This window comes from Branchiostoma lanceolatum, chromosome 17 (assembly GCF_035083965.1).
Source record: "Branchiostoma lanceolatum isolate klBraLanc5 chromosome 17, klBraLanc5.hap2, whole genome shotgun sequence".
In the NCBI taxonomy this organism is placed as follows: domain Eukaryota; kingdom Metazoa; phylum Chordata; class Leptocardii; order Amphioxiformes; family Branchiostomatidae; genus Branchiostoma; species Branchiostoma lanceolatum.
This window is the reverse complement of record NC_089738.1, coordinates 11950449-11975993: the sequence shown is the minus strand read 5'-3', so window position 1 is coordinate 11975993 and position 25545 is coordinate 11950449. Positions and strand designations below refer to the sequence as shown.

At 42.5% G+C, this 25545-nt stretch overlaps 3 protein-coding genes across 3 annotated transcripts; 2 read left to right on the top strand and 1 right to left on the bottom strand.

The window, feature by feature from the left end:
* The first annotated feature begins 1288 nt into the window (after nt 1–1288).
* LOC136422430 (sulfotransferase 1A3-like) lies at nt 1289–7418 on the top strand. The gene is made up of 6 exons (XM_066410202.1): nt 1289–1457; nt 2272–2498; nt 3142–3268; nt 3491–3585; nt 5626–5812; nt 6458–7418. The coding sequence occupies exons 1-6, from the start codon at nt 1289–1291 to the stop codon at nt 6568–6570; spliced, it is 918 nt and encodes a 305-aa protein (XP_066266299.1). The 3' UTR covers nt 6571–7418.
* Nucleotides 5556–17267, bottom strand: LOC136422754 (pancreatic secretory granule membrane major glycoprotein GP2-like). Its single transcript, XM_066410611.1, has 9 exons — nt 16960–17267; nt 15933–16073; nt 13848–15533; nt 13418–13510; nt 10697–11971; nt 9716–9777; nt 8082–8471; nt 7469–7534; nt 5556–7039 (listed from the first exon to the last, which is right to left on the bottom strand). The coding sequence occupies exons 6-9, from the start codon at nt 9768–9770 to the stop codon at nt 6846–6848; spliced, it is 705 nt and encodes a 234-aa protein (XP_066266708.1). The 5' UTR covers nt 9771–9777; nt 10697–11971; nt 13418–13510; nt 13848–15533; nt 15933–16073; nt 16960–17267; the 3' UTR covers nt 5556–6845.
* A 2227-nt stretch (nt 17268–19494) lies between these two features.
* LOC136423421 (uncharacterized) lies at nt 19495–25251 on the top strand. The gene is made up of 10 exons (XM_066411562.1): nt 19495–19818; nt 20332–20491; nt 21060–21187; nt 21681–21855; nt 22077–22183; nt 22569–22688; nt 22898–23209; nt 23414–23725; nt 24135–24515; nt 24761–25251. The coding sequence occupies exons 1-10, from the start codon at nt 19626–19628 to the stop codon at nt 25249–25251; spliced, it is 2379 nt and encodes a 792-aa protein (XP_066267659.1). The 5' UTR covers nt 19495–19625.
* Nucleotides 25252–25545: the final 294 nt, after the last annotated feature.

Below are 25545 nucleotides of genomic sequence, written 5' to 3'. Positions count from 1 at the left end.
ACATAAATCCGCCACTTGGAAAAACAGCAGGTTTTAGAGCTCTCTAGTGCAGCACTCCCCAGGTATGCACAGATTAGATCTACAGGAGTGCATTATACTGGGGGACGTTGGGTTGGAGATCTGTTTGGACGTTTATTTTCAGGGTGGCGGAATTATGTACCCTGATGGAATTATGTCAGTAGATGTTACATCCAATATCCCCAGTTTTTCACCAGGTTTGGGAATTTACACAAAATAAAATACTTTCTCCATATCTGGAACTGAAGTGACAATTTCACCGTAGATAATCAAGGGTTTGCGGATTTGATGGGGTGGTCTACAGGGGTGGGCTAGTGGGGTGGGCTACCTCAGCATCTACCCTTTCTGGACCTCAAGGCTGTGCATGGGGGTTTAGCATTGAATGGAATTTCCTTGAGAAAAAGATGGGTCACTCTGTGGGAGAGCCGGAAAGAATGCTTTATTTTGCTGAAGGATCATATTGCTTTGGGGATGCTACAGTGGGGGGTGGAGGTGGGCAATGAGCATACTGCATACATTTACATCGTGCAGGAGTTTGTTATCCCCAGTTTTAGATTTTTAAACATGGAGGGCTTTGTTCCCTGTTCCTTTATATACTGCTCAGTCAGGCCAACAGGACAGTAGCATTGTGGCTACAAGAAAGAAATGAGCAACAAAAGCAACACTATACATTGTACAAACACACACACTTAAAACATTCCAACCCACGCTCATGCACACTGACACACATAACCACAAATACATTGTACATTGTATGCAAGCACATGCATTCAGGTACATTCTAGTCTAAATGTGAGACATATGTTTTGAATTTTGTCAAACAAAGGCTCTCTCATTCCCTAGCTGTTCTATGCAACTTCCAGTTTATTTCCCCTTGTACCTCTTCCCTAAAATCCTAATTAATTGTATACTGAGTACTTAGAGGTTTGTTTATGATAAATGGCTTTTCTACCAGTCTTGGTGCTGTTACCTTCCCTCTAGCCCACCCACAGCTTGACCCAGATCCTCTTCAAGGAAATTCCATAAGAGGCCAAACCCCCATGCACAGCCTTGAGGTCCAGAAAGGGTAGATGCTGAGGTAGCCCACCCCACTAGCCCACCCCTGTAGACCACCCCATCGAATCCGCAAACCCAGATAATCAATGGCGAAGTTGTCACCGGACCTCACATTCTGGAGTAGGTAACGTTACCAGATTCTGCATTGAGCAGGTGACATACAGGTTAAGCTGACATCTATCGTATACCTGGAAATCAGGTTACGGGTCACATCATGGTCAAAGGTCAAACCATAGACATCATGTCAGCGCCTGATGATCATGAATATTTCACTCATAAAGGGATATTATTCAACAGCAAAGTAAACGTTAAATCGTTAGAAGATATTGAAACTTTGGCTGTTAAAGAGGATGATGTTTTCGTGGCGACGTATACACGATCAGGTAAGTCGTCAGCTTTGTTCCGAGTGTCTATCGATCTTGTCAAAGTTTGAACACGAGTTTGATGTACCAGTAGACTTTATATCGCTAACTATGAGCCCTCTGTGAATATTTAAACCGGCTAGAATATCTTACTACCTTATTGATGATTATCAAAGATTCAGTCGAATGCATGCCCGTTTCATTTTCGTAGCCATTTTTTTGTAAAACGTGAGTGCTTTTGACTGAGATCATGGGACAAGATTATGTGTCTCGCGATATGAGGCCGACCTTTGACCTTAAAACCTGATTTCCCCTAGTGAAATATAAGTATAGTTTAAAAAAATACGCCATAGCGAGGCAAAATTATATCAAGTATCAACGTTAAGCTTCGTTAAGCATTGTAAAGTTATTTATGTCACAATGCTAATCATTCAAATTAATTTCTCTGCACAACTAACGGCCGCGTGGCGCGTTGGATACACCCGATCCCTCGATCTCGGAAGTTAAGCAACGCGCGGTCCGGACAGTGCTTGGATGGGGGACCAACCAAGGACGTCCGGATTGCTGTAGCCTCGCGAAGCTTTCCACGATATCGTCTTCCGGGAGGGACGTAAAACGGGGGTCCCGTGCTCGAGGAGGTGCCTCGAACACGTTAAACAGCCTCATTACCCTACACATTGGGTACCTGCCTGTGGCACTGGCTGCAAATACACCTGATATTATTATTATATTATGATCATAGAACTGCAGGTACATTTATCAAAGTCAACAAAGAAACCTTCCAAAACCATCCTTCCGAATCTTTGTTCTTCCAATCATTTCAAAACTAAACCAGGCACCACGTGGACAGAAGAGATCCTGTCTCTTATCTACAATGGAGGAGATGTGGAGGAGGTGAAGTCCACTCCGATCTACACCCGCATCCCTTACCTGGAGTATAAGTACTTCCCCGAGGGCCAGACCGAGTATGAGAGGTTCTTAGAACTGCCCTCACCCCGTCTGGGGAAAACTCACGTTCCATACAACATGCTGCCCAGGCAGCTACAAGAAGGGAGAGGAAAGGTGGGGAAACTGTGAATAAATATAAATGTGTCACTACAGTTTGAAGTGCACATGTGTCACCACAGTTTGAAGTGCACATGTGTCACCACAGTTTGAAGTGCACATGTGACACCACAGTTTGAAGTGCACATGTGACACCACAGTTTGAAGTGCACATGTGACATCACAGTTTGAAGTGCACATGTGTCACCACAGTTTGAAGTGCACATGTATCACCACAGTTTGAAGTGCACATGTGTCATCACAGTTTGAAGTGCACATGTGTCACCACAGTTTGAAGTGCACATGTGTCACCACAGTTTGAAGTGCACATGCATGTGTCACCACAGTTTGAAGTGCACATGTGTCACCACAGTTTGAAGTGCACATGTGTCATCACAGTTTGAAGTGCACATGTGTCATCACAGTTTGAAGTGCACATGTGTCACCACAGTTTGAAGTGCACATGTGTCACCTAACATGATGGTTCAAGTGTAAATGTAGCAGTTTTGATGCTACTAACGATATATAAAGAAACCTTTTTTTAGAAAGGATGTAAGAAGTGTCGGGGGATGTTACATGAAATATCAATTGAATACATAAGATAGTTCTTAGGTTTCTTAAGTTTTTTACTATATCTATTATTCTATGATAACTATTCCAGTTAATCTGTGTTGCACGAAACCCCAAAGACGTGGCAGTCTCCAACTTTTACTTTAATGGGATGAACCGAAGCTTCAAGACACCAGTGTCGTGGGACTCCTTCCTTTCTGACTTTATGACAGGAAATGGTAAATACAAATACCTTTTCTTTTGTTCCATGTACAGAGATATTGTTTGCAGTTTGTCAGGATGTTTGTGGGTTCATATTTATTTGAATATACAGTCAATAGAGTGGAAGGGAAGGTGATGCCTAGTACATCATATACAGTATACACTATGCAGAATTCACTACCTTTGTAACAAGTAACAATCGTAATAAGAACTAACAAATCTTGTTTCTTCCACAACAGTTCCTTTAGGATCCGTTTTTGACCACGTTCTAGGATACTGGGCTCATCGAAGCAACCCTGGCATGCTTTTCATCAAATATGAAGACCTACAAAAGGTATGCTCTTTGGATTATCTAAGACATTGTGAACACCCAAGTACATTCTTATAAGTAGCTGGAATATCTGTATTTGTATATTTTTATCTGAAGGGGCAAAAATCGTAAATGAAACACCCTTAAATCTTCAAAATGTTCTCAAGCAAAGCCAAGATATATTATAGATATTTTTCTCAATTTTGGTCATCTTTTAGATATGTTGCAAATTATCTTGATATGAAACATCACACACATAGTAGGACCTTCTCCTTATTTGGTTAATCTTGAGCACTCTAGATCTGAAGTAGATGTTTGATTATAGAATACAGCAGTTAAAAAGTGGTGCTTTCCAAGGGTCCCCCGAAAGTGCGAAATGGAACGAAATGGAACGAAATGGAACGAAATGGAACGAAATGGAACGAAATGGAACGAAATGGAACGAAATGGAACGAAATGGAACGAAATGGAACGAAATGGAACGAAATGGAACGAAATGGAACGAACTAAAACAACATATGCAACATTATGAAATGAAATACCAGTAGATAGCGAAATATAAGGAGTAGGCCGGAACAGGAAGCATTTTAGATACAGAAGTGAGTGGTAGATACATAATATTACGTGTTTTATTTCTTGAATCTATGTGATAATATTAAATAAAACGCTTTTGTCGCGTTTGTGTGGCTAGATTCTTTCCTGAAAATGGAGGCGCCGCGTGCAAAGGGATCGTTCCGCCGCTCTTCCTTGTGTACCAACGATCTACAAATGAACTGCTGCAAATAGCAGGGAAAACAAGCAAACGGAACTGAGTATCCAGCCTGGGTGACATCCTATTTCTACCGGGGCTCCTACACTCGCTACCCTAAAAATAGGTAGAAATAGGATGGCACCCAGGCTACTGCGTATCGAAGTTAGGACTAGATTATACAGTTGGTGGTAACATTGCATCTCATAATTCACCAAGAGGGCATGAGGCAAGCGTTGTTTTGTTATTTATACAGCGTGTTTGCGTGTTGCGGGACGGAACTCTTCTCCCCCAAATGGAGCCCCCCATACAAATAAACCGCCATTGTTGCCAGCGCGACGGAACTGTGGGCGTGCTACTGACAGGTTGAATCAAACTCCGACTTTCCAGTTATTTACATACGGTTTTAGTCCATAACTAGTACGTAGCATATGCATATCTCCGCAACAACGATGTTTATACAACCAATTTTTCGGCTCAAAGTCAGACCCCTGTCGGAGAATGGACCCCACCGTTAATGATATGCAAATGAAGCTCTGCGCTGCGTCACCAATTTCACACATTTCACACTCCATTCAAACACGGACGTGGAGTCCTCTGGAGACATTTCTGCTTCCTTGTTCACGACAAAACAAAGGGAGGGTGTGAACGAGCAGGACAAGTATTTCACGGTTCACACAACACGCAAACACGCTAGCTGTAAACATGATAAGATTACGCTTGCCTCATGCCCTCTTGGAGATGCAATGTTACCATCAACTTCTGTATAATCTGGTCCTAACTTCGATACTCAGTTCCGTTTGCTTGTTTTCCCTGCTATTTGCGGATTTGCAGCAGTTCATTTGTAGATCGTTGGTACACAAGGAAGAGCGGCGGATCGATCTCTTTGCACGCGGCGCCTCCATTTCCAGGGAAGAATCTAGCCAAACAAACGCGACAAAAACGTTGTATTAATATTATCACATAGATTCAAGAAATAAAACACGTTATATTATGTATTTACCACTCACTTACTTCTGTATTTAAAATGCTTCTTGTTCCGGTCTACTCCTTATAATTCGCTATCTACTGGTATTTCATTTCATAATGTTACATATGTTGTTTTAGTTCATTCCATTTCGTTCCATTTCGTTCCATTTCGTTCCATTTCGTTCCATTTCGTTCCATTTCGTTCCATTTCGTTCCATTTCGTTCCATTTCGTTCCATTTCGTTCCATTTCGTTCCATTTCGTACTTTCGGGGGACCGCTTTCCAATTCATCTTTTATTTGTCACAAATACCCATGTGTTTTTTTCTGAAAATAACAACATAAACAGGACTTACATGGAACTGTTAAGAAATTAGCAGACTTTGTGGGACATCAGTTGCCACCCGGAACAATAGACAAGATAGTGGACCACTGCTCGTTTAAGTCCATGAGTGAAAATCCCATGACCAACTACTCCAAACACCCAGAGCAACGCTGTCGATTTGACACCTCCAATTCAGAATTCATCAGGAAAGGTAGGTGTGATAACCACTCTCTGACTGACATGACTGTAAGTAACGTTACATATGCTTGTTAACTAAGGATATTTACATGTACCTTTAGCTAAATGTGACATCAAGTACAGATACATACGTACAGGTACCAATACAGAGATTTAACGAAAGGTACCTGTACCTGTTCCTGACCAGTTTGACAAAGTAAAATGTAGTCTTCAATGATGACAGAAACTGAAATAAGCAGTTAACAGAATTTTTATTTATACCGCAAGTATCTTGCGCGGGATTTCAAATCATAATTGGTGCAGATTTCAACAACCATACAATGATTTCATCTTTTTTTAGTGCTAAATTTTCATTTTTGTGGTACAAATGTAGCAATGATACATTTTTATCGACAAAATAGGTCATCAAGTGTAAGATCTATTCAGGTACAGTACAGGTACATTCATGTTCCGTTATTTCGGACATGTGCCTAAATGATTTTCGTAGTATTGTACCGGTACTGGGTACCGGTTTGCAGCCCTACTGTACATATATAGATTGTATTTGTATTCTCATCTTTCCTGTTAGCCATAGAATGATTTCTTATGTATACTATGAGAAGCTTGTAGTGTAAGATTCTTTTTTATATTTATTTTCTCTTCTTTTTGTATTCATCAGGGGTTGTAGGGGATTGGAAGAATCACTTCACAGACAAGCAAAATGAAGCGTTTGACAAGATGTTGGAAGACAAACTGTCTGGCACAGGTTTGGAATATGATTTTGGAATCTAGTTCTCTGAATGCCGCCGTCGCCATACTGGTGGGGTGAATGGATCCAAGCTAAGATGGCCGCCGGTCATTCAGAATACACAGATCATGATTTTAAAAGAAATTCTCCATAGTCTGATGGTTTCTAACTGTGTAGAGGTAAAAAAGTATTCCTGTTAAGGTAGAGAGAAATCAACATTTAACACTTCTGAGCTAATGACTTCCATGCGTCTTTTACAAACCAAGATGGCGGATGCAAATCTACGTCACAGTCACATGACTGCGATCAACCAATAACTTCACTCGTCAATAGTCGGTACACTGTATTTCCTTCTGACGGGGCTGGGCGACACGTGTACGCTTCTCTCATGTCCGTAGCGCTTCCCCTTGTAAAGTATCAGTCCGCCCCCGAGGAACAGTAGCATGAACACGATACACAGCACGGGCACGATCACTGCTGCCGTGTTGGTCAAACCACCTGGGTTGTTGGGAGCTGCTGAAACGTAATGTGCAGTTTGGTCAATGATATGTCAATTTTGGTATATTTGCTATTTTGTTGGAGTAAATTTCCTATTTTGTTAAACCCTACAATCAGAGAGAGTATATGTAGATGTGTGGATGTGGCACTAGATTATCTTATAGCCTACTATTCTGCCTGTAGTTGTTTTGCAAAATAACAGTGACTGTTAAGTATTTTTCCTCTCATGTGAAGGCCATGAACATACACAAGTCTCATGATCTAAGTACCTGAGTTTTCAAGGAAGTCAAAGGCAACCTCACATCTAAAGAACTGTAATCAATATTTTCATATCAATGATATTTCAATCATCTATTCAGCATCAACTGATCATTAAAGGTATAAAACGAAAAACTTTTGGTTGACTATGAATGATATTTGTGCTTTAGGGGACGCCATACTTACTGGAACACCCTGGTGTGAAGTCCGAGTTTGAGGAGGTGGTCCCAGCAGGGCATGGTGTCTCTGTCCCTGTGAATGATTATAGGTTAATAACCTGCCCAACGTTGTTACCGGTGACATAATGCCTGGCCTGTGACCTGTAACCACCGAATAACTCACTGAGTGAGCAATGCAATTGAGATGGTTTATTCAGTGGTCATGGGACACTGGTCAGGTGCCATGTCATCTTCGACATCGAGGGAAAAGCGGGTCAGTAACGTTACTATCAAATAACTAATTCAAACTGACACTGACAGTGTTTAAGTTTGAATCTCATAATTCCTACGGTTGTGCATGAATGGACGGTCATTAACACAAGGATTTCTTCTTTGTTAACACATGCTTATGATGTTATGGCTGCAATCCGCTGCATGGTCAATAGGAGTGGAGGCTATATGATAATAAATTATTATCAAGTTTTGTAGTTGAAACAGCTTTAAATGTCAATGGACATCACATATAAAGTAAATCTTTCAAGAAATAGTTATGAATTTATCCAGCTAATACATACAAATTTTCAGGCTCGTTATTACTTAAAACATTAATTGTAAAAATTCATCTGCGAAGTTTTTCTGACCTGCACAGTACGCCATGTCACACCCTGGCGGACTTGTCAGGTAGTACACGTAGAAGCCGCTACAGTTTCTAACCCGGATGTCAACCTGTAAACCACAGCAATCACTTCCGCTCAGGTCAAGGTGATGTACGCAGACAGTTCGGTTGACCTCACCACTCCCAACTACCGGATGGGTACCACTTAACCACATGGGTTCGTGGGTACCGCACGCAAACTGCTGCGGGCAGGTTGTTGGCATCTCTCCGCCGGCAGCGCTCATAAAGCGGTACCATCCGGTAGAGAGCCCAAGGTCACATAGTAAACTAGAGTTCGCGGTTACATTGTACTGAATGCTTCGCTTTGGCTCTTCGTCTGCAGTGTAGTCTGTACAAGGGTCTGATGAACATGACACTGAAAATGGGGAAAAGAGACCAAATAGTATAAGAATACAAAGAGACAAGAAGATAATGTTATATTTACTATGTTTACCTTCTTGGAAGGGAAGCATATTGTTTTTGCTCTATTTCATCCTCTTCTTTTTCTTCTTTCTCTTCTTCTTCCATTCCAAACAAAGAAGGACAATGACATTGTACAGACGGCTGTCACCATGGTTACTGGCAAAGTAACAGACACCCTGTGGTGTTGTTTACATAATGTAGCAAGTGGCAGAACAGAACTGGGGGGCTGGTCACCATATATATATTAGAACCCGGCCGTCTTTCCTCAGCCAATCAGGAGCGTGCATTTCTTGTGACTAAATCCACATAGTGTGGCCTCCAAGGGGTAGGGGTGTTCTAAGTAACGAATAAATTGACTAAGTTGGAGACGCCCACCAGTAGGTGAAGTTCCATCAACCTGATTGGATAAAATTGTGGGCGTCTCCAACTTAGTCAATTTATTCGTTACTTAGTACACCCCTACCCCTTGGGAGACCACCAGGGCCTGACCCAGGAAGGTGCCAGTTTTTGTTTTCTTATAATTACCAGTAACACACAAGGCTGGTCCCACCACCACAGAGGTGCCAGATAATTTGTCACGGTCTGGTCAAGAAGGCTCTACATTTCAATTTCTTCCTCTTGTATTTCACCTCAAACACCTTAAGGTCAACAAAAATGCATGTCCTTTTTAATATATGTATTTATATTATTTGCTTCGGAAAGACAATCGGGTTCTAAAATAGTTAGATCCCGAGATCTGGGTGTCTTAGTGGATTTGGTACTGCTCCGCCCACCCTCGGGAGTTTGTTGGTATCCCTCGGGCTTCGCCCTCGGGGAACCAACAACTCCTCGGGTGGGCGGAGCAGTACCAAATCCACTAAGAAACCCAGATCTCGGGATCTAACTATTACTTGGTGTGTTGAGCTTTGTCCTTGGTTTGAGTAAATAGAACAGTAGTTTGTTAGACTAGACCATGTGAAGGTTGATATTTTGCATTTGCCTGCAAATGTTACCTTTCCAATTTGATTTACTGATTGTATCTTAACGGAAATATTATGTTACATGGTATAACAAAGAAACGTCCAGCAAGTTATTCTCTAGATAATTATTCAGCGCAAAGGTGACTGCTCGCTTGGTACTTCCGCAAATTGAGTCTCAAAGGTTTATGCCACTTGTGACTCCGTCGTATCACATTTACTCTACTACATATATCCTTACCTTGTAAGCAACAGCACACAGCTATCCACCATGCGGCATGGTATAAACGAAACATCTTAAGTCTGCAAGAAGAGAACAGAAAATTGTCAGGACAAGTGAAAGGTAGACAACAATTGGATCCATTCACTCGGGCCACGACTCACTCTCCAGTCGTGACTTGTAACGACATGGACAAAACACGAATAATGAGAAGTTTATTGCAAGTTCATGCCCGTGGGCTAATTGCAAATACATGATAAAACATAGGAAAAACATACAAGCGTCAGTAAACTGTGTCTGACTTTATAGCCCTATACAATGCAATGTTTATTGTACATCGACTCAGATGTTGACAGTCGTTACAGGGCTCGCCGGTACAACAGTCGGGCGTGACTATACAAGTTTGCAATATCCCCTTGTTGTAAGAATATTATATGACATAGGCTACCTAACTACGCAATCCGTGTGTTGTCGGGTGTTGCTTGACACCTTTTTAGTTTAATAACACAAAAACAAACACACATGGCCGAATAGCAATGATTGTTATCAAATACAGTTTTCGCAGTTTTGTTTGAATAGACCCTGACAGATACAAATGGCCACATGTACATGTGAATGGTCATCCATAAAAGGGCAAAGAAAAGTACAATTATTCTTTCTACTATTGAATAGCAATTCATGGTCCGTCGTTTGTTTCCTCAATCTTGGTTTGGAGATTATACTTTGTGATAAGAAATATACAGTGTATTATGTATTAAGTCGAGGCCATATATAGTTATTAAGTCATATTCTACCAAATGTCGCAGTTTGAAGCTGTCTGTGGACGACCACCCAATGGTCACTGTTACACACCTTTATAAAGCCTCCGCATACATCAAGAACCATCATTGTTTTGCTATGCACTAACGGTAAAATCAATACCATACTCTCTAGTAGGCCTCTCATACTTTCACTTGACGGCAAAAACAGTTTAAAGAGTCATTATTATGACAGACTACTCACCTATTTACTGTTTAGAAGAGTTGCTCACGAGCCGTTACCTCTAACCGCCACCATGACAGGATTACCTCTTACCAACTTGTTGACTTAAAGAACAGGTGAAAGGAATACGATCTGGTGTCTACCGTTTCGCTTGACGTTTCATACCGTCATCGATAGGTCTCCCCTCTATTCACAGCGGCAAGAGAAGGGTTTACCTACCGTAACAGTAATACGTCCACGAGAAGTGATCATGTGGGAAACGAGTGTAAGGTTTTCTATTCCCCAACGAGGGTTACTAAGACATCTGTGTAATAGTTACGTCCATTAAAAATGGAGGTATAGTTTTTGGCTCCGTTTAAATGTGTGTGTGCGTATCCGGAATAATAACTTAAGAACCTCTGAATAGATTGTAATGGTATTTGGTATGTTTGTAGGTACTGTAGACGCAAAGGTCAAGGTCGAATCTGGGGCTCCCGGTGCCCGACGTTGGTACTGCAGCAGAACTTCCGGTTTTCGTATATTTGGTCCTGGGCATGCTGTGGTCTTGTTTGCAAAGTCATTGTTCGAAGAAGACAGCTACACAAAAGATTTCCGTTTCTTTTAATGGTGCAGAGACGTAAAGAGGTCACAAATCAATACCTGCAGATGGTTTGATAAAGACTACATTGTGTATTCAGATGAATACAGGATAGTTTTTCACATGTTTGTTCATACGCAAGGGGTATAGCTGTGTCATTGTATAAATCTATGCACATGACAAGTAACGTCAACTCTGTCAACTTTACCACCTTGTTATGACAGTCTTAATCCTATGCTTAAACTTAAAATCAGATTGATATTCATGTCCCAGACAGTGCTGGTCAATGTCGTTTTAGACATTCAGTTCCATGAATACCACTACAAACGTTTATGTAACCAATAAACCAATAGAAAATTATGTGATGATTCATGAGGGATGGGCCTAACTCGTAAGTGTCCCGTTTTAATTAGAAACGCTTGTAAGACGAGCAAAAGTCCTTGGAGACGGCCGAGGACTGGGTTGTTCCTCCATCTGAATGTATTCGAAGTTGTTAAGCGCGATTGGGATGCCATCCGGCGAGGATCCCATCTCGTCGTGGTGCTCGGCTGTTCGGGCATGTTCGGGCACCTCGTAGTGGTTGTCGCGACGCCTTCGGCGGTTTTCGTGACGGCGTTTTGCCCAAGCCATCCACATCCCCAACCCCAGCACAACGCAGGCCACAGCTGGGAATATCACCCTAATTCCGTATGAGGCCCATCCCTGGTAGCGTGACGGCGCTGTAAGGAAAATAAACAATATTACATATGTAGAGACTCAATGAATGTTTTTGCAACGACAGAGGTTGATGCGCTTTTACCTTTGGTGTAGTGGGATGTTTGTTTACGAAACTTTTGTGTCATAACTGTTACAATTGACTCTTATCTGCGAACAGTACGACTATTGACCAAGCAGATATCGTGTCAACTAAAATCAATCCAATCGTCTGTCCATCCATGATTCCAACTAAAATGAGTACGCACTTTCACTGCACTGTTTACATCGTCGTAGACAAGCTTATACATGTATCACACAACTAAATGAACGTCCTTGTCTGTGGTTTGTATATGTGTCACGTTTTTTGTTATGTTTCGCCAACGAAACATATTGTTTTTGTCAGGTTTCTTCTTCTCCTTCTCCTTCTCCTTCTCCTGTCAAATCTTCAAATCGCTTCTTCTCGGTCGTCCGTCGACCAAATAAGCTGAAATTTGGTATGCAGGTAGAGTATGTGTATACCCCTAGACCCTTTTTAAATTTTTTTGATATAAGTTTTTAAAATGATTTTATGGAGGTTTTTTGGTCATTTTCAGACAAAAGTCGCACATTATGGCCTCCAGTGCCGTGGTGTTGAAACCTGAGGACCTGAAATTTGGTTTAGTTGTGCATTGGATATTTACCCAAAGGACCCCATTATTTTTTTTGGCATACACTACTTCAAAATGATTTATTTTGCAATTTTTTGATGCAATTTTTGGTTATTTTCTGTCGGGGCCAGCAAGAACTAGGTCATACTGTAACATAAGCCCTCCTACACTCACCCCTTTCTGGGACGTAAAACCAAGCAGATGTCAGGGTACCTATACTAATGGTATTACAGAAAGTTATATGTACCTTATGTTACATGGTACGGATGTTATATTTGACATGTACGTACCGTTAGCAAAGGTGATCACACCTGGCCATGAATTATGCTAATGACGACCTCATTTGCATAATTCCTGCATAAACTTGTATTTCCCTTACCGTGACAACATGTAGGTACATGTAGGAAAGGTGAAAGCACCTGGACATAACTTATGCTCATGAGGACCTCATTTGCATAAATTATGCAGAAACTTGGATTTGCCCTGGAGTTCTTTTGGGACAGCCCACTTCTTGCATGAGGAGTATGCGCGAAACATCCTGAATTTGCTCTTAAAGCAAATGACGGCCAGTCTAGTTACATATACGTATATATCATACAGCCTCTGGCGATTCAGTTACAGTTTGCGAAAGTGTGCTCGACGAAAAACAAACATCAATTAGCTACATCAACATTGCAGGTAGTTCAATACAAATTGTGGATGTCAGTCTACCACTGTCTGGTGATACGTCATAACATGTAACAGCACATAGATCACAGTGTCGTGTTCCTTTTTTTCGTCCTTTCAACTGGTGTAGAAACAAAGACTTCCATATTTTGTTACCTTCAGTTGTATTGGTGCTTACGGTTGTGGTGTTTGATCCTGCAAACGTTGTCTCAACCCCTTCTGGTAAACAACTTGCAGCATGTAGGAAACCTGCAATTTGAAATTTAGTATTTCATTCTTGAAGTAACACTTCTGAAACAAGGTTTACACTATCTAATACAAGGTTTGATATTTACAGTTGAACGTAATATGAGCATATGACTGACAATTATGTTTACCAGCTAACTTTATGATTTGGCGATGCAATTCAACATATTCACAATGCGGCAGGGCGTATGGAAGAACCCACTATAGATAAGTAGCGACAATCCTTTTGACTTATATTAATTGACAGACGTCCACAAGCTCAACAAGAATACATTAAACAGCAGAATCTAAGACTACAAGCTAACACGTTGCAAAACAATGAACCAGTTTGTCCACCTACTCAGCAAAAGTGGCAAGACGACTGCACATCTGTATCCCAGCGATTTCAGCAGTCTCAAACCCATCTCTCTTTAAACGGTCATCAACGATGATGAGTAAGAAAACTCTGTTCAGCTGCCTGTATTCACTGTATCGCGTCTGGGGGCATGACTTTGTGGTGGGAGACTGAAACATTAGCTAGCTCTGTTGTGTTGTGAGTCAAAGGTCTTTTGTACTGAAGGTGGTTCTGTTGCATCTATTGCGGTTATGAACCACCTACGTACGCTGGCATGACGTGCCACGTCTGGGCAGAATCTAGGTTTGTAGATATAGGGTTAATGACCCGCCCTGAGGTGTATACGGTGTTATAAGCCATTGTCGGCTCCTGTAGCCACCGAATGAACAACCGAGTTTGCGAAGTGAACGACCTTCCGATTGGTCAACATCACCTGGCTATATGATACTTGTAAGAGTTTCATGAAGCGTTTAGACAAGAATAGTTACAAGGCAATTTTAAGGTTACGTGAAGAAAGAGGCACTACAGTTCGCTGAAACCAGAAAGCATTATTCTTTTTTGACATTGAATTTTATTTTCCACATAAACAAGTTGTTTGCAATAGCAAGCTACTGCAGTAAGTATCGCTTTTTCACATCTATTCGGATCACAATGATAATGGCAACAATGACATCGTTAAACAGTTTAAGTTCCAATCATTGACTGTATCCGTAAAATATGATTTCGACGCTTATCTCAACATGGGCGTCTCATTCAACAATGCGTATGTTGCTTTGCATCTAGGATACACGTGTGTTACGTTCATATAGCACGTACATGCGGTGTCTTGTACACAAACAATATAGGTTTGACACACCATATACTTTGTAACGCTCAATGTTTGCATGTAAGATATCTTACGTAAACAATTAAAATGCTTTAACATCAAAGACGTTATAGACCATGACCTGCATGGTCTTATAGTTATCATAAAAATGCCACAACAAACCGACAACTTCAGCTGCAATGACAGAGAACACCCTCACGAACATCTATATACTGAAATGTTTAAAGCCCTTTGGGCCTGTCAATTTGTACATTGTAAAGTTTACAGTGCATAGGAATGCCACGTCTACGAGTCGTCAAAGGATGTCTGGTTTGCTCAGAAACAGGCTCCTGTGAATGCTTCTTCATTCTACTTCAACTTCTTTACATGTATCACTGCAGATGTATGTTCTCTTTCTTTCTTTCTTTCTTTGGGCCAAGTACCTATGAAGACCTTTATAAAGATAAATACTGATCCATCAAATGGATATTTATCAACGATTTCTTTTAATCATCCTCTGTCATCTTCTGGAATTTCTATCGGGTAAAACTCGTTCATGAGCTCTTCGTTTGGGCTCGGCGACGACGTGTGAAGTTCGTGATAAACCGTCGAATCATCAGCATCAGCATCGGCCAATCTGATTGGCAACCCCGACAACTGTTCGTTCTCAGTACTGCTGGAGATGAAGCCCGGGTTTTGTAGTACCGTTGAGAGGTCCACTGTCTCTACGGCAGGGCGCGGGACTTGGCCGTTAGGTCGGGGAAGTCGTCGGCGACTTCGGCGCCACATCAGCCAGATGGCAACGGCAGCAGCAACGAAGAACACGGCCACCACGATGAGGATGATTATCCTACTGGTGCTCTCTGTGTCGACTGCTGTTTGCGGTTCTGTGTGTACGGAAAAAAAAGAGTCACGTTTTAAAGTGATGTTGATATCACATGGTCGTGTAATATTGGTATTCCTAGGGATTAACTTTACCTTTCTATGTTTATAGTCAAAAGATTTTAATAAGCCTTTTATATTTGCAATAAACCATACATCATCATCATCATAATATACCATGTCAAGGACCAAAGATACACAAACTGGAAGTTCTGCTGCAGCACCAATGTCGGCCACTGGGAGGCCCAAAATTGATATTGATATAGATACTACTTCGTGCGTATATAAATTTGAGTGACATCCATCAATCTTCAGCGTCTTTCGAGAGTCATACGAAACGTCTGGAAGTAATCCCCATATCTTATCCTGTTGTTGACACCGAATAGATAAGCGTAAATCTTCACCTGAGCTTGTTGAATTTGTAACCGTTGTGTTTGGTATCGATACATTAGTAACTGCTGTTACGTTGTCCCCATATCTGGATACCGTTGTCAATGTTGCTGTCGCTGTAGAAGCCCTAACAGATTGTCCGCTTACCTGCAAAACTGATATCCAAGATATTGTATATTACAGTTAGACAAGCAACAAAACTATTCATACCTCCATATCTTTTCATTGCATGCGCCTGGTACATACAAACATACATGAGTGTTTACCACTTGTCAAACATACCCCCTGTAAATCTTGTCTATATATCGAGCTCAAATAAGTAAAACTATCTTCACTTGTTGCAAAGCTGTGTTTCCACCAGTTTCAGCTTTACCTGTTTAAGAAACAACGATGTGTTTATTATTGCTTCAGCGTGTTTGCCGTAGACAGACGCGGATAATGACAATGTTGTAAGTGTATCGCCAGCCTTTTATAGCATGCTGCTAGCACGAAAAGGTAAACATTTACAGAATACACACAGACCCTCGGACTGTTAAGAGTCCATGGAATGTGTTTTCTGTAGTTAGGTAGCTAGATATATGGGGCTTGATGACTTCTTAGCACACAGGATGCAACTGTTGATAGAGTAGATCTACGTCACAACACTTAGTCTTGTGAAAGACGAACACGCATATCTGCGTTGACTCATGCATTCACACACCATGAACAGGTGGTTAACAAGGGAAATTTATATGTTGGGGTGGGGGGCATGTGGAGACTATGATAAAGATTAACTACCGCAACAGATTATCTGAACACAAATATACCACAATTGTGGATAATTTACGAACATAAAAGGTCGGGGAAGATCACGTAAGGATTAGCTATGTGCGAATTTACATTTTAGTACCAGTGATTTAATAAAGAAATACGCCAGGGTTGGGGCATACTTTGCACCCCGAACAGCAGAATCGTATTCAACACGATTCAATGTCACACTATCTAACTGCGGTACGTTAGGAAAGTACGCGTACTTGTTACAGACAAATACGGCAGTCTTACCGGCAAGTGCATACGCCAACAGGAAGCTAACGGCTTTGAAGTTGAACATGGCTTCTCACTCTTTGCACGTCAGGTGAACTTTGGTCAACACTGCCCTAGACCTTGGCGTTGGATTATCATGGGACCTCACACGACCTTCCATCGTCCTTCACGCATGAATGAGTTTCACAGCATGATTTTCGTGAATGTTTTGCTAGTGGGAGGGTCAAAGTAAACCTGCCCCCCTCCCACACCTTTGTTGGGACATTCAATAGTAGTGAAGGCGACGGTGGTTACGTCAGGGGTCAGTGAAAGTCTCCTTGCGTCGGTAAATATTGACATTGGCTGTTGACTGTTTCACCGCTGCTCACGTGTGAATTGTTGGGGTGGGGAGGGGGCAGGTGGGTTATTTGGGTAGGGAGGGGGCAGGTTGTGGGGAGGGGGTGTGTGTTGTTGGGGTGGGGAGGGGCCAGGTGTGACGTAGCAGCGGCCTTATTATGGCGGGAAACAGTTGTTTAGGAGGAATCATTCTCGAGCAAAGTGTGAAGTGTGTTTTTGAAAAGGAACGGAAACCACAAACACGTAGTATACATGCATGTGCCTAAATAATTTAAAGGCACTAACCAAGAAGTCTAGCCGAGACCTTAAAGAGGCATAAAGTCTTAATTAATGACGTCACAGGTGGCGATTTAATTTCACTGAAACAATCGAGCTACTCTCTCTTGAGCATCGCGTTCTCGAGAGATTAGGTAGGAGGGTGGACAGCTAGACGCATTCTAAGAAATCATCGGTATTTTCAAGAAATATTGTCTTCTAGATAGTCGTCATGTCGGGATATTGACGAGCACTTGCAAAAACATGAACCGGAGTTAGCACACTGCATGTACTTCTGTTCTGCATTGAACCCCGTCGCGGTAAGATGACTTTTACCTAGACCGAGTATGTCCTTCTCAGAGATATAAATAAATCATTGCCTGAAGATTTTATGCGTTCTTTCTCCTCAATCTAGATGAAAAGAAAACAGAGAACAGATTTACAGTTGTTTACCGCACATTCTATTCATCGTTGGCGGAAGCATCGACCCTGAATATGCGGAACGAGAACCAAACAACCATCTTTCCAAGACGAAAACATGTTTTTCTACAAATGGATACCCTATTCAACATACAGGAAGCCTTCCTGGTATTTAGATACCGTAAAGAGCCGTGGGACCTCCTACAGACAATTGTCTATCTGTCAGCTGTGCAGTGCACATGCAGCGTGCAGTTTCACGGGGAGAATTTCAACAACGATGTTTCTCTTTGAGACAACTATGATTTCCTTGTGCTTATTGTCAGGTATGTACATTTTGATGTCTTTAAATTTGTTTTGAGAGTTACTTGTATGATTTTGTTGCTCTAAGTGTATCTTGTGCAAGATTGATTTGCTATGTTACGGCGAACATTGTACCATAAAGAACGTTATGCATTTATTTGTATTTATAATTTCTTATTGAATAAACCCGTAAAGTAAAGAAAAGGGACTCCATGTACCAGAAAAAGGCGTAACTTTCAGATTGTGCCGAACTCTTCTCATGAGTGACTAATTTCAGATATATCTCACAACCATTGCTTGTACACAATTGTCAAAGATATAAAGATCTTGTCGGCGCCCAGATAAGACAAAGCAACTTACGATAGCAACTAACTTTGAAAGATTTTGGTGGGGGTACTAAAGAGATAGATGGTGAGGAAGGCAAAAGAAGGACGTAAAAAGTGGTTGATCTGACGAAAAAGAGCTATATATCCCTTGTGCAAATGCCGTGTGGGTAAATGTATAAAATGTAGTCCCAAAGCTTTTTGGGACCGTAGGTGCAGTGGGTTGTTAGTTGGTTTTAGGGCACGGCATTGGCAGTCGGAGCCCATCCCTTTCCTTCCCTTATATTATACCTCCCTAGCCAAAGTCAGGTACCCATTTTTACACCTAGCTGGGTGAAGAGAGGAAAGTGAGGAATGCAAGGAATTGAACCCATGACCTCTCGATCTCTTGTCCACTAGCCTGCCGCTCGACCATTTGACGCCACAATGCCGCGTGGACAGTGAATATCGCCCAAATGCCTTTCGTTCTCAGAAACTTGATGGTTCCTCTTTCCGTCTATGTTATGATCAAATCCCACCAGCCGATAAGTGTGTTTATGTAACAATGTTCTGCTTCCGATAATTCCCCCAAGCGTGTAAAACCAAGTTTTACAACAACACTTCCAAACACTGACGAGAGCATTCATGGAATCTTAGTTCCTAAAAAAAAAGAAGAAGCTCAACAACAATTTGCATGTAACATACGGGGTTCCGCCGATGTATAAAACGGTTAGATGGATTGTAACTATTGAGGTGCCAGGATTACAGCAAGTATAAAACCACATATATATTCATACGCAGGAATATATATTCATTGGCGATTCTTTAAACAAGCAGTTATGCGCCCTGAGCTTTTAATGTTTTTATGGTCACGCATGTCTTTGTCATCAGGTCCCCTGCTATGCGTATTTGTTGTTCAATCACCGCTTCCTCCTTTGCTCGACAAAGTGCGTAAAGAGGATCTTTAATTTCCGAAAGCCAAGTTTCACTTCTCTGACTTCTGCAAATTCATCTCTTTCATCAGCCGTTGCTTACTCAAATGAGGACTTCATCTTGGCCGCCGACACCCAAATGAACAGCATCTACCAAGTAAACGTCACTTCCGGACAAAAGACGTCACTTCCGTTCGGCAACATGTCACGTCCGTTTGCCCTGGATTACGACTACAAGAACGACTACATCTACTGGACTGGAGATGGCAAAATACTGCAGTCACACAGGAATGGGACAGGCAGACGGGAACTGCTAAACAACAACATCACAGGTAGGAGCACTTAGGGCTTAACCCAGTATAAAGCCAACAGTCTCCTTGGTGCTGAAATGCCATCTCTTGCCATTTTTCCCTAAAAGTAGGCTGTTTCTTCAGTTAACTACTCTCCATGAATGTTGCAACACCACAATTCATAACAGGTTCCATTGTGTTGACATTTGAAGCTGGTGGGCATGATGAGAAATTATGATAGTCATAAAAGCAACCGAAAAAATGCGTTTGTATGTCAGGGTAGAAATTGCAGTGATCCCGATCGGAGCCTGTAAATTTATGGATATTTCCTTAAAATGAAATTTTAACTCGGATTACTTTAGGCCAGTGTATTGATTTGAAATTTAGGATCTATAGATGGAAAACCTCATTATCACATCTTTAGCATCTAAATCAGAGTCTATGTTAACAGAGCCTTCGATCGGGATTTCTACCGGATAGAATCTAGAATCGGCGATTCTGCCAGATCGCAATCCCAACCTTGACATACAGATATTTTGTTTTACATTTCCAAAGCTGAAGGACTTGCCCTTGACCTTGCTGGCCATAACATCTTCTGGACTGACGTTGGAAGAAAGACCATCTCAGCAGCACGGATAGACGGGAGCTACCAGAGAACCCTCATCTACGCCGACCTGGACCGACCCCGAGCTATCGTCCTACAACCATCAAACGGGTAAACCTAGTTTTCACTGTCCCTTCAGGGGCACAGAAGGAATTTATGTATGAGTAAAGATGAAGACGTTGGTTGCAACGATCACGAAATAGGACATTGCCCTTGCAAAGTTTGGGGTCGTGTGGCGCAACGGCAGAGCGTTCGGCTCAGAACCAAGTGGTCCCTGGTTCGAATCCTGTCATCTCACCGATCTTGTGCCCTTGGGAAAGGCACTTTACACGACTTTCCTCACTCCACCCAGGTGTAAATGGGTACCTGACTTCGGTTGGGGAAGGTCGTATTAAGGTCACCTGGTGGCGCCGAATGGCAGCCGTCCAGACCCTTGCGACAGTTCCACAAAATGCAAGTGTGGATAAAATATGTATATGTTGTATATAATGTAAAACCTGCAAACCCTGCATGAAGTCAGCATTAGAAAGGCTGCCATTGCGGGTAATTTCTCACCAATAAAAAACATTACGTGTAGCATAGAATGGGACGACGTACTTTGATGGAATGTATAACATATAAGCAATTTTTGATGTACTGTCTTGTATTTACAATATATCACTGCCATGTTGTGTTGCAGGTCCATGTACTGGACAGATTGCGGTGACGAACCCAAGATAGAACGGGCTGCCATGGACGGCAGCGGCAGGACAACACTCATCAACACGCACCTGGGCGAACCCACCGGTCTGGCAATCGACGTCAGGGGTAAGTTCCGTAATTTGATACAATTTAGCGAACCTTAATGATAGCTGGGAAGTCAGCATACACTTACGATTTCTGTTTATGATGGAAATAAGAAATCGAAGATATAATACCTCTGTAAAATATCTTGATTCTTTTTGTATATTCATGTTTCATCAATTGTTCTTTATAATGTATATGCATATTCCTGCCTGTGCAAATTGGGACATATGGGCCAAACTAACTTTCTCATCTTGCGAATCTCCGGTTACACAATCTTCCGCCTCGCATCTTGTCACTCTACAATATTGAACTAACTGCAAACGCGCACTAAGACAAATAAACACACAGACTGAATGCAATACCTCCGTTTTCATGGAGTGGTGTTCCACATTTTCTGATTCATGCTAAAACTATTGGATGATGTTAATGACGAATTTATTAACTGCAATCAATACTAATAGCAGAAACAAATATCCATAAAGTTTTATGAAGATTCGCTTTCTTTGAACACTAGAAAACGCGTTGTATTGGTGTGATGGTGGAGACCCATACCACAGGCTGGAGAGATCGGATCTTCTCGGCAATAATCGTCGGATCGTCGTTTCGTACCCAAACACCCAGTTCCTCGGCATTTTAGTCGACGATGGTAACATTTACTGGACGGCGAAGGATGTGATTAAGTTAGCTAGGTGAGTGATATGTTTCCTGCTAGTCAAAATAAAGCTCATTCGAGTTAAGACTTGCTTTTTTCGTTAAAAGAAAAACTAAGAAGCCTCTTTCTGAAATCGCAATCACCATCGTTTGCAAAATGCATCAGAAATGTTACTATTTCTTTTTCTTTGGGCTTAAGGACATCGATGTAGAACGGCAAACAAGTTTAATCTGTCTCTTGCGAATCTGTTCCCCATAGAACATCAGAGGCGAACACAGGTCTTCGCCTTGCCATAGGGAGTGGGTACGGTGAACTGAACGGCATCCATCTACACAAAGTTGGCGTCGCCACTGATGTCACCAACGGTACTTGTTCTGTCTTATAATTAAGAAGCGCATATTAGAGAATACCGATGCAAACAATAAAACAATAGACTATTGTTTTGTCATTGGCATGTCAACACCGTCTATATTGGTAGAAATCCTTATTCAACCTAACTTTATTGAACATCCCTCTTTAGCAAAACTAACCGAATCATAACTAATAGGTGACCTATCGGTAACGTGACGTCAGCAGTGAATGGAAGGTGCCCATACGTTTGTATCGTCCCCCGTCTCGGCTGACTGGCAACGTAATAAAACTTGGTGGTAGACTGGCGTGTACTTATACCACTTTCATACTATCATGTATACTGTCTTCTAATCGAAGAACAACTACAATGCTAAGCATTGCATTTTGTCCATACCCCAGCTTGTTCTTCGTACAATGGTGGATGCCACCATCTGTGTCTCGCTCTTCCCGGAGGGAGGACGTGTGCTTGTCCTGACGGCTGGATCCTCCAGGATGATGAATCTACCTGCACTCCTCCCGGTGAGTGTGACGACGGCAGAAAGCCTCAGTCTGATCTCAAATCAGAAGAAGTTTTCAAGATTTTTTTTTCATTCTCAACTCATTATTTCTAGGGTATGTAAAACAGCATGTTTCCAGAGACGCGAAAACTAACGTTTCAGTCTATTCAAAAATTGCATCTTATAGTTGTAACTTATAGGGACGATTTGTCCTATTTCGTTTGCTCGCAGATGTCCGTCTTGAAGGTGGAAGTAGCCACAACGAGGGGAGGGTAGAAATTCGTCTCAACCGCGGCGAATGGAGGACAGTCTGCGATGACAACTGGAACATCAACAACGCACGCGTAGTGTGTCGTCAGATGGGGTATCCAGATGCCGCCGAGGCAAAGATTGCGGCCTATTTTGGGCAGGGATCAGGCACCATTGGGCTTGACGATGTGGACTGTACCGGAAATGAAACTAGCCTATTTGAATGCGCACATAGCGGTTGGGGTATAAGTAACTGTGGTCACCAAGAGGACGCTGGCGTTATTTGTATGTTGGGTACGTCAATTGCAATTTTTATACGTTGTGACCGTAATGAACTAGATTAAGTCTTATACATAACAAATATGGCCGTTTTTTTTTCTTGGATTCTAATATCTGGAACATTTCCGACAATGCGTATTAGTTTCACTTCCACCTTTAACCCGCCAACATGGCGGATACTCCATTACGTCATAGTCACGTGACTGTAAATTTCTGTAGATGTTCGTCTGGTAGGAGGAGGCTCTGCGTACAAGGGGAGAGTCGAAGTCCTTCACGGCGGAGTTTGGGGCACCGTTTGCGATCGCGGCTGGGACAAGAAAGATGCCGACGTGGTCTGTCGTCAGCTCGGGTACCCGGAAGCGGCGACGGCCAAAAGCGCGGCGGCGTTTGGGGAAGGTGCAGGGCCGATCTGGGTAGACGACGCGGCGTGCACTGGGTACGAGACCAGCCTGACCAAATGTGGACACGCAGGATGGAACACAAGCAACTGCGATCACAGTCAGGACGCTGGTGTCGTCTGTCAGTTGCTAGGTAACGTCTTTAAGTTGCTAGGTAACGTCTTTAAGTTGCCCGGTAACGTCTGTCAATTGCTAGGAAACGTCTTTAAGTTGCTAGGTAACGTTTGTCAGTTGCCTGGTAACGTCTGTCAGTTGCTTGGTAACGTCTGTCAGTTGCTAGGTAACGTCTGTCACTTGCTAGGTAACGTCTGTCAGTTGCTAAGTAACGTTTGTTAGTTGCTATGTAACGTTTGTTCGTTGCTATGCAACGTCTATTAATTGTTGATGTAGCTTGTTCCTAGGGAAGGTGCTAGGGCAGGTTGATCTAAGAATCTATTTTGACCGCAATGAGTATGTATTGTAGAATTTAGATATTTCTGTTTTCGTTTTAGTAGAAACAATTTTTGTGCATCAGTTGAATTTTCATAACTTCCTTGTTATAGCTGTGCGTCTCGTCGACGGGACTACTGCTAACGAGGGTCGGGTAGAGGTGTTTTATCAGGGCAAATGGGGAAGCGTCTGCGACGACGGCTGGAACCTGAAGGCCGCCCGCGTCGTCTGTCGTCGCCTTGGTTACCCGGACGCAACTTCGGCGTTAAAGGAGGCTTCCTTCGGAGAGGGTTCGGGACCCATTTGGCTGGACGATCTGGTCTGCCAGGGCAACGAAAGCGGGCTGTCGGAGTGCGGCCACAATGGGCTAGGTGTGGTGAACTGTGGGCACGACGAGGATGCTGGGGTAATATGTGCACCACCTAGCGATTTGATAGCGGTGACAGCGGCAACAACGGCGACAGCGGAAACAACTTCGACCACTGGAGCTCCAGGTAAATCAATGTACTCTTACCCTTTCTAATATCCGGGTAGCTAAATACGAATAGATACCAGGCTACATGTGCCTTAGACACCACATCTGAGATGAGGCAATTTATCAATGTTTGTTGTGAGCTTGTTCTGACCAAAATACAGAAATACAGACCAAATGATAAAGTACTCTGAACTGATGATCGATTTTTCGCCCTCTAGTCTAATTTTTTTAAGTAACAGGTTGCCTGTATACGACATTTTCCAGCTCATAGCAAGCAAACAGGCGTCTTGACTTCCAACACAACCCTGCTGATTATAGCAGTGGCTCTCTCTGCTGCCTTCGCACTTATTGGAGTGGTGACGCTAGTCTTGAGTTTCTGCGTCTTAAGGCACAGAAAGGCCGCTAATAAAAGACTTGCTCAACGTGCGATCTCCAACGACTACCAGAACACGAACCCTGCCTTCTGCATCGACGACAACCCAATCTACTGCACGGCCGGAGAGAACACCTACGATGTAGTCCGAGATCGGCCGACTCCGCCCGACAAGGCCCGAGACCGACCGACTCCACACGGCGGGGCCCGAGACCTACCGACTCCACACGGCGGGACCCGAGACCTACCGACTCCTTACGATGTGGTCCGAAACCGACGCGTCAGTTCACCGAAGCAAGAACTGACAGAAGAAGAGAAGACTAATGTGTATGTGGACATGAGTTCCAAGTTCAAAGTGTACGAGAATTCATTGTCTCCTTAAGGGCCCGGTCCAGCGTTTGACGTACGATCGTCGTACGAATGCAAACTGAACGTATTCTTGGGATGGTCATACATGTGTCGTACAGAATTTAGCTGTCTTGTTACCGTAAAGGCTGTCTTAAATCGCCGTCGGCGGTTACGTTGTTTCTGTCACAGCTTGCTTTAAAATCCTACACCACATCGAAATCGTACCGCGACCTGCGACGAATGTTCAACAGGCTATGAATATATATATAGGGCTATATCATTCGATGAACAAGATAGGCTTGATGGAGTCAAGTCTTTGTCTGATTTG